This window comes from Ochotona curzoniae, unplaced genomic scaffold (assembly GCF_017591425.1).
Source record: "Ochotona curzoniae isolate NIBS_2020 unplaced genomic scaffold, NIBS_Ocur_1.0 patch124, whole genome shotgun sequence".
NCBI classification, from domain to species: Eukaryota; Metazoa; Chordata; class Mammalia; order Lagomorpha; family Ochotonidae; genus Ochotona; species Ochotona curzoniae.
In genome coordinates, this window is record NW_024466667.1 from 494,600 (window position 1) to 503,636 (window position 9,037).

General features: G+C 40.1%; 1 protein-coding gene across 2 annotated transcripts in view; it reads left to right on the forward strand.

Moving 5' to 3' along the window:
• Positions 1 to 4,641, forward strand: part of LOC121166325 (protein lin-54 homolog) — a 67,298-nt gene extending 62,657 nt beyond the window's left edge. For both annotated transcript variants that reach the window (XM_040995469.1, XM_040995470.1), the window contains exon 13: positions 2,365 to 4,641. In XM_040995469.1, coding sequence (XP_040851403.1) covers positions 2,365 to 2,566 — 202 coding nt within the window. In that variant the 3' untranslated portion in view covers positions 2,567 to 4,641. The remainder of the gene's footprint in view (positions 1 to 2,364) is intronic.
• The last annotated feature ends 4,396 nt before the right edge of the window (positions 4,642 to 9,037 follow it).

Genomic DNA, 9,037 nt, shown 5'->3' on the forward strand with positions numbered 1-9,037 from the left:
TCAGCAGCTGGAAACTTATTCCAGCTCTGTCTGTGATTGGTAGAGGTCCACATACTTAGGCTGTCACTCGCTGTGTCCCATGGTGTACTTTAACAGGAAGCTGGGTCAAAAGTAGAACCAGAGACTGGTGCCATGTCATGGGAGCTAAGCCACTCTCTGTGTGCTGACATTCCATGTGAATATTGGTTTGATTCTTTGCTGCTTCAGTTTTGATCCAGCTGCCTGCTGATGACCTGGGGAGGTAGTGGAGAAGTTGTTAGGCCCCTGCAGCAACATGGGAGACCTGGAGAATGCTCCTGGCTTCAGATCAGCTCAGCTCCGGCTGTTTTGGCCATTTTGGGGGTTGGGGCAGTGGGTAGAAGATCGCTCTGCTTCCCTTTTTCTAACTCTGCCTTTTAAACGAAAATAGATAAAAACCTTTAAAAAATTAATGAAAGAAAAGTGGATGCAAGTAGCACAAATGGCATCCTAACCATCACAGTACGTGCCCCCCAGCCAGAAAAGAGTGACCCTTGATGTCAGGTAGCCCTGAGTTTAGATACTTTAGTCTTTGCTGTTAGTAGTTTGCAAATTAAACACTTCACCTTTCTAGGCCTCTGTTTTCTTCTCCTTAAAATAACCATTTCAGGTGACCACGAGGAGTCCCCATCACTTGTTAGCCTGATGCATTGTGGCTTGCAGTTTGAACTTGGATCTGTTTTACAAAGTTCTTCGGTACTTAATTAAGGCTTTTGTTTTTTGTTTGTTTTGTTTTTTTAGTAGAAAAAATGTTGCATACATAATTTTTTTCTTTCTTTTTTAAAGACCTATTCATCAGAAAGGCAATGTTAGAGAGAGCAAGAGAGAGTAAACCATCCACTGGTTCACTCCTCAAATGATTGTAACAGTAGGAGCTGAGCCAGTCACAGTGCAGGATCCAGGAGCCTCTTCTGGTTCTCTTATATAGATGCAGGGGCCCAAGCCCTTGGGCCATCTTCCATTGCTTTCCCAGAAGTATCAGCAGGGAGCTAGACCAGAATTGATGCCTTCGGGAGTCTAGCCAGCACCTGAGGCACAGCTTTACTTGCTGTGCCACAGCACCACCCCTCAGTATTTCTAAAGAGCTCTTGACAACTTAATGGCAGCAAGTAGTTCTCTAATGATAAAAAGTGGAAAAGCTTGGACACCTTAATTAGAATCATTTCTAAGTTTTTAAATAATTCTTTAGGTTATTAAATCTCACCTCCATGTGAACATTATAGATAATGCAGCAGTAAAATATGTGCAGTCAATTTCTCAACCGAGAGATAATGTTTATGCTATGTAGCAAAACCAAAATTATATGGCATAATCAGAAATATACAAACAACTGTATAATTTAGTAGGGTAAGCCTTTGTTTTGAGTAACAGACCCCTGAATTATTTTTTCTCTACTTTTCTGTAGTTTCCAAATATTTCATTATAAAATTTTTATTATGTGGCAAGACCAATTATGGAGTGGTATTATACCAACATTATTGTCATGTGAATTATAATCTGCATGTTACAGTATTTCTAATTTAAAGTGCCTCTTTGCATTCTGAAGGTTTCCATTCAGGTACCTCAGTTACTTTTTCGGCTCCCTTCTCTTGGGATAATAGGCCTGATTTCAGATTGCCATGTTCAGTTGCCATTGCAGCCTGCTTCTGTTAGTGACTGCTTCCTGAAGTTGTTGAGGTGGTGGTTAGGTGAGGTTTCCTGGTTGAATCTGTCAGGCTGTGAGGGTTGGTGTGGCTGCAGTACAGCAAGCCCTCGGGAAGGATTGTTCCGATGTAACACTCAGTAGTCTAGATCCTTATGAATCAAACTCTGTGCACACTGGTGATCGCTTTCCCATTGCTTGCTTTTGCGTGTCGTGATGGGACATTGAAGAATTGTGGCATGCTTCATCTGCTGTTTGTTTTAAACAACATGAGAGGCTTTGTTTTTACTGTTACATCAGATAGGGCCTCCAGGATCCAATAATATGTATTGATTCAGCAACTATTCATGGAATGTCTCTGCATCAAGCACTGTTCTAGCTACAGGGGAAACAGTGAGTAAAACTTTAGTCAAACACTGCACGCACGCAGTTTGCATTCATGGAAGGACTTGAGTCACAGAAATTTTAGTCTGTACAATTACATATTTTAGTTATAAGTAACTTTGTCTATGGAGTGAATCATAAATGTTGTATATTCTGTACCGTATTTTTAAACTATGCCTAGTGACAAAGCAGATCTGCCTTTTGGAAACCCTTTATGGTATGCTGGTGCTCGCTGTGCAAACAAGATGGGAGACTTTAGCCACTTCTGTTCTCGCTCAGTAGCATCATTGGCTTTTTCTTTCTCTCAAAACTCATTCCAGGTTGCCCTTCACGTTTGTAACCAAGGAGGTTGCAGAAGCCACGTGTAACTGCCTCCTTGCCCAGGCGGAACAGGCCGACAAGAAGGGATCGTCCAAGGCAGCCGCAGAGCGCATGATCCTGGAGGAGTTTGGCCGTTGCTTGATGAGCGTCATCAGCTCTGCGGGGAAAGCCAAGAGTGATCCTTGTGCCATGCACTGCTAACCCCGCCCAAGGACTCGTCAGTGCCACTGTGCAGGACGTATAAGGTGCAGGGACACTTGGTTTTCTGGCACATAGTTCAGCAATTACTGTATTTTAATTTGGTCCTTATTTTTAAGAGATCTGAAATTATAACATTGAAAGCAAAGATTTTAAATGAAGAAATTAGTGCATTTTAAATCTTGGTTAAATCTGCTTATGCCCCTTCTAAATTGAATTTTTCTTTGTTGTATGATAGATTTTTAACTTGCTTGGGTTTCCTGAGATTTAGATGTTCTCTCCTTCTGATTCTATTGACAAAGAGCATTTATAAATTACTACACTATAATTTATACTGTATGGCGTCGTATCACTTTGTTCAGTAGGAAAAGCCAACGCAGCCTGAGCCTTACCCCGTCATTCTTTGGTACTAGATGTAGACCACATACAGATGGACTATCTATATCAACAACATTACAGGAAATGTATGCTAATCATAGGCTGTGTTGACAAAAGTACTGTTATTTTTAAGAATTAGCTTTTTAGGGCAGATTCTAAAATAATCTGTTGTCATTTTGGGATTCTCAGAAGGGAAGCAGTTCCTAGGCACACTTTTAAAATAAGTTAAAAAAAAAACTATAAAACCTTAAGGAACAGTAAATCTCAATTCTGGCATTGTGTTTCTAGATAAATATTACAGAGCGTCTTCATTTTCTTTCCATGAGGTGGTATGTTTTTGAGATGCTAAGAAATTGTCAGAGTGATTACTGGGTTCCATGAAAATGAAAGGTGCTTGTGAATAAAAGTAGGGATATTTTTATTATATAATGACATAAAACCTCACATGAAGTATATAACTTGGCTTAGATGGATAAATAAGGAATATTGACATTGAGAGAGATGAATTTAGGGGAGGAATTTTCCATCTCTACAAACTTACTTGTAGGCTTCTGAGTTCCAGCGGTTTCAAACCACTTCCTGGATTTGCTGAACCAGCCTCCTAACAAAGCGTTCGCCATTACAGTGGCATTTCTTCCGTAAGGAAATTTTTAATTGTGGCATCATTTTCTAGTTAGTGATTTGTAAAGTTGAGGGTGATGAGGGAAGGAATTATTTAAATCATTTTTAGAAATTCAGATTTCAAAAGCCATGAATTTAGGAGGCTATTATAGTAGGCCTCTTGATTTTGTGACAAGAAAAAAATCATGTTGTAATTGAGGGATATTTTTTTTTTCTGTTACCTTAATTCTCAGTGATGATCGGTGTGTGATTATACCGCTTCCTGCAAGGACTCTGTAGGTGTATGTATTCTGTATATATGTTCATATGGACATTCAAGATATAGGAAATAGCTTAAGTAATCTGAAAAAGGACTCCGTTATTCATTAAAATATCTTCCTTTTGAAGTCAGGATTTATAAAATTATAGTGCAGTAACTCTAAATGTAGATAGTGCAAATATTGTTAGCACCTCGATCATAGTCTGTTTAATTAAAATTTGTATAAATGTAAATTAGTGTAAGAGGATAAAATATCTAATCAAGTTATTTTTCAAAAGATTGCAATAAGTTTTTGGTCTAAACCTAAACTTTGTTCATTTTGTACATACTCTGTGTTAATTCTAATTGTCCTGTTGTGATGTGTATTTATATACAGTGTGCAGAAAGTGTTTGTGAAATTTCAACTGCAGTTGTAGATTATGTATGATGGCATTGCTTGAGAATGTTTTGCTTGTAAAAATTTGAAGGTGCAATCAAATGCTATTAGTTTTTCTGATTTTTCAAGAAGCTATCTAAGTATTAAGCCTTTTCCTTCCTGGGTAGTTCCTACTAAATGACTTTTTGTATTTAGGCATTTGCATCAAATTGCTGAACAAGATTATAAACCACATTAACTCAACAATTTTAAAAGACTTTTTGGGGAGGGTTGGGTATATAATTTTTTAGCTCTATTTACACCCCAAAGTAGAAAAATTAAATTTATATTTACTAGAGCTATTCAAAGAATACACTTTTCTATATTGTAAAAACAGGACAGTGAAAAAAATCATACAGAAAAAATAAACATTTATACTATTCTGTAAAAAAAAAGGTTTTGCATTTTTTCTTCAGTTTATTTACACATTTATTTAACCAGTTCACATGCAAAAATACTTTCATATTATCTAATTCTCAAGGAGATTTGACATTACTTTTGAAAACGCAATTAACAAATTGTTTTGAAATGAGAGTATTTTCTATCCCTCACTTTAAGTGGAAAAACTCAATCCACTTTTTTTTATTATGTAATTGAAAAAGAATACTGATTTGTTTATTTTAAAGTACAGAAAGAGAAAGAAAGGCAGAGAGCTACTCCACATGGCTGGGTCAGGTCGAAGCCAGGATTTTCAGCCAGATCTCCTACATGGATGCAGAGAACCAAGCAATGGGGCCACTGCCCTGCAGCTTTCCTCCACACCTTAGCCAGGAGCTGGACTGGAAGTGGAAAAGCTGGGAAATTGAACCAGTGCCCATATGGGGTGCTGAAATCACATGTGGCTTTTCCCACTACACTGCAGTGTTTGCCCATAATCTGGGATATCCTCTCAATGAAGAATTAGCTCTCCCAATTCTGGGTATTGAACAACTGATACTTTCTCAATCCTACGTAAAATGTGAATAAAAATCATCTTTAGAAAAGTTTTGGAGGCTCACATCCCATATGGGTGTCATAAATATCCCAGCTACTCCATTTCACATCCAATTCCCTGCTTGTGGCCTGGGAAAGCAGTAGAGGACGACCCAAAGCCTTGAGACCCTGTGCCCATGTGGGAGACCTGGAAGAAGCTCCTGGCTCCTGACTTCAGATTGGTTCAGCTCTGGCTGTTGCAGTCACTTGGGGAGTGAGCCAGTGAGTGGAAGATTTCTCTGTCTGTTTCTCTGTGTAAATCTGCCTTTCCAATAAAACTAAATATATTTTTAAAAGTTTTCCGTTTTTGTTGCTATGCAACACAAATAGTTAAGAAAATGAATACTTATTACATAACTAAAGCTTCAAATCAGATCCTGCAGCCCTACAGCAACGATTCTGCAGGGAACCCAGTTAGTTAACTTCTTTACTTATTGGAGTCGTTTTCTGTTAAGCAGATCACTTAAGGCTTGTGTGAGAGAATGTATGTGTTAGATCTCCATACACATTTTATCACTTTTAGAACAAATGTGAGCCTTCTTTGATCCAATTGATTTTATGAGGAAAACTATAGATTTTTTGGTGAAAAGTTTCCTAAATGGTAAATTGTGTGGGAGCATTTAAACCTTCTTAAATTGTGTTCAAAAGCAGTAACTATATTCAGAGGAACATTTATTGTAAAATCACAAGAACTCTAATGTAACTAATGTATTATATTACCAAATGAAATTTGGCAATATATAAATAAATCGGGCCCAGCGCAGATGGCTCCATGGCTAAATCCTAGCCTTTCACGTGTCCAGATTCCCATAGAAGCACCACTTTGTGTCCCAGCTGCTCCACTTCCCTTCCAGCTCCCTGTTTGTGGCATGAGAAAGTACGAGAGGAAGACCCAAAGCCTTGGGATTCTGTACCCACGTGGGAGACCCAGAAGAAGCTTCTTGCTGCTGGCTTTGGATCAGCTGAGCTCCAGCTGTTGCAGCCATTTAGAGAGTGAACCAGCGAGTGGAAGATGTTTCTGTGTCTCTCCTCTCTGTAAATTGGCCTTTGCAATAAAAATAAACCTTTTTTTAAAAACATAGTTGCAGCAAATTACTTTGCAGATATGTGAAAAACAGTTCAATCTTATGCTTTAAGAGCTAATATGAATTACAAGTCAAAAATTGTCCTGCAAAAGACACAGGGAAGGGTCTGGCAAAGTAGCCTAGTGGCTAAAGTCCTCGCCTTGCACACACCAAGATCCCTTATGGGCACTGATTCGTGCCCTGGCAGCCCCACTTCCCATCCAGCTCCCTGCTTGTGGCTTGGGAAAGCAGTCAAGGACGGCCCAAAGCCTTGGAACCCTGCACCTGCATGAGAGACCAGGAAGAAGCTCCTGGCTCCTGCCTTCAGATTGACGCAGCTCCGGCCTTTGCGGTCATTCAGGGAATGACTCACTGGACGAAAGATCTTCCTCTCTCCTCTCTGTATGTCTGACTTTCCAATAAAAATAAAATAAATATTTATGGGCCTGGTGCAGTGGCCTAGCCACTGAAGTCCTCACCTTGAACATGACAAAATCCCATGTGGGCGCCTGTTCTAATCCCAGCAGCTCCATTTCCCTTCCAGCTCCTTGCTTGTGGCCTGGGAAAGCAGTTGAGGATGGCCCAAAGCGTTGGGACCCTGCACCTGCATGGGAGACCTGGAGAAAGTTCCTGGCTCCTGCCTTCAGATTGGCTCAGCACTGGCCATTGTGGTCACTTGGGGAGTGAATCATCAGCTGGAAGATCTTCCTCTCTGTCTCTCCTCCTCTGTATATCTGACTTTGCAATAAAAATAAATAAGTCTTTGAAATAAAATAAATCTTTAAAAGACAAAAAGGGCAGAGAAAAATTCAGCACTCGTTTATGCTTAAAAAGAAATTTAATAAACTTTATAAAGGACACCCAAACAAATGGTGAAAATGCAGTCTCCTTCCAAGACCGGGAATACCATATTTCATTCAGCAGTATCTGAGGTTATTGTATTGTTTATACAATAAGATGATTTTAAGAGAAAGCCAATAAAATTGATACATATGTTTGTTAAAGTCACTATGCAAGAGAGTTACATCTCTACATAATAACAATGAGCATTTAGAAGTCGAAGTTTTTAATGATTTATACAGTAAAATAAAAATAGATCTATGCTTAAAAGCAGAAAGTATTTATGAAAATTAATCCAGAAACACTGGAGAGAGCTACCATGTTCATAGATTGCAAGAAGTTAGTCTCCTCCAGTTGAGCTTGACATAACTTCAGTCAATATTCCAGCAGGAGTTTTGATAGAAACTGACAAGTTGATTATAAAGTCTGTGTGGAAAAAGATAATCATAATAGCAAAGACTTTTTTTGTAATGTGAAGTTTTATTTACTTGCAAAGCAGATTGACAGAGCTGTATGTTCCATACACTGGTTCTCTCCCCAGAAAGTCCACAACAGCAGGGGCTGGGCCAGGCTGTTGTCGGAGTAAGGCACTCAGTCTGGGTCTCACATGTGGGAAGCAGAAATGCCTATATCTGGGTTACCATTTGCTGCCTCCCAGAAGGCATAGCAGGAAGCTGGATCTGAACAGGAGCTGGGATTCCAGACACTCCAACGTGGGATGTGGTCATCAAAAACAGCAACTCAACCTGTTGTGCAATATACTCACCCCAAACAAACTTTTCGAAAAAAAGAACTAAGTTGGAGAGTACTCACTTGATGTCAGACACATAAAGCTAAGTTGGTCAAGATCGTATCGGTGGGCCAGGCACGATGGCCTAGCCACTAAAGTCCTCGCCTTGAAAGTACCAGGATCCCATATGGGCACTGGCTCTAATCCCAGCGGTCCCACTTCCCATCCAGCTCCCTGCTTGTGGCCTGGGAAAGCAGTCGAGGATGGCCCAAAGCCTTGGGACCCTGCACCTGCGTGGGAGACCTGGAGGAAGTTCCTGGCTCCTGGCTTCGGATCGGTGCAGCACCAGCCATTGCAGTCACTTGGGGAGTGAATCATTGGATGGAAGATCTTCCTCTCTCTCCAACTTTGAAATAAAATAAATAAATAAATAAATCTTTTTAAAACAAAGAAGACTTGAAGTTTGTATTAGACCCACAGAGTCGTGGAACACAGCCTACAGAAACAGATACATGTACATGTGATTCCTTTTTGGACAAGGGCACAAAAGGCAGTTGAGGGGGAAAAGTCTTCAGTGGGATTTGGATATCTGTAAGTAATGGAACCTCAGTTCATACTATCCCGCAAAGGAGAATGCAAAGGGAGGGCCTGGCAGTGTGGTCTAAAGGCGAGCTATAGTCCTCGCCTTGAACGCACCGGGATCCCATATGGGCGCCTGTTCTAATCCTGGAGGCCCTGCTTCCCATCCAGCTCCCTGCTTGTGGCCTGGGAAAGCAGTCGAGGACGGCCCAAAGCTTTGGGACCTTGAACCTGAGACCCGGAAGAGGTTCCTGGCTCCTGGCCTTCAGATTGGCACAGCACCGGCCATTACGGTCACTTGGGAAGTGAATCATCGGATGGAAGATCTTCTGTCTATGCTCCTCTCTGTATATCTTTGTAATAAAATAAATAAATCTCTTTTTTTTAAAAAAGGAAAAGCACTTTTAAAAAAAATGCAAAGGGAGCATTTGTAACTTCCATGGAGCACTTAAAGCTACCAGATAGAAGAAAAATCTGAGACCTTGAGCTAGCAAAGATTTCTCAGACAAGAAACTACAAAGTGTGGTCATTAAATGAAAAAAAAAACTGGATGTAACAAAACTTAATTATTATATGCTCTGTAAAAGATACAGAGGGGAAACATTTGCAGAGTATC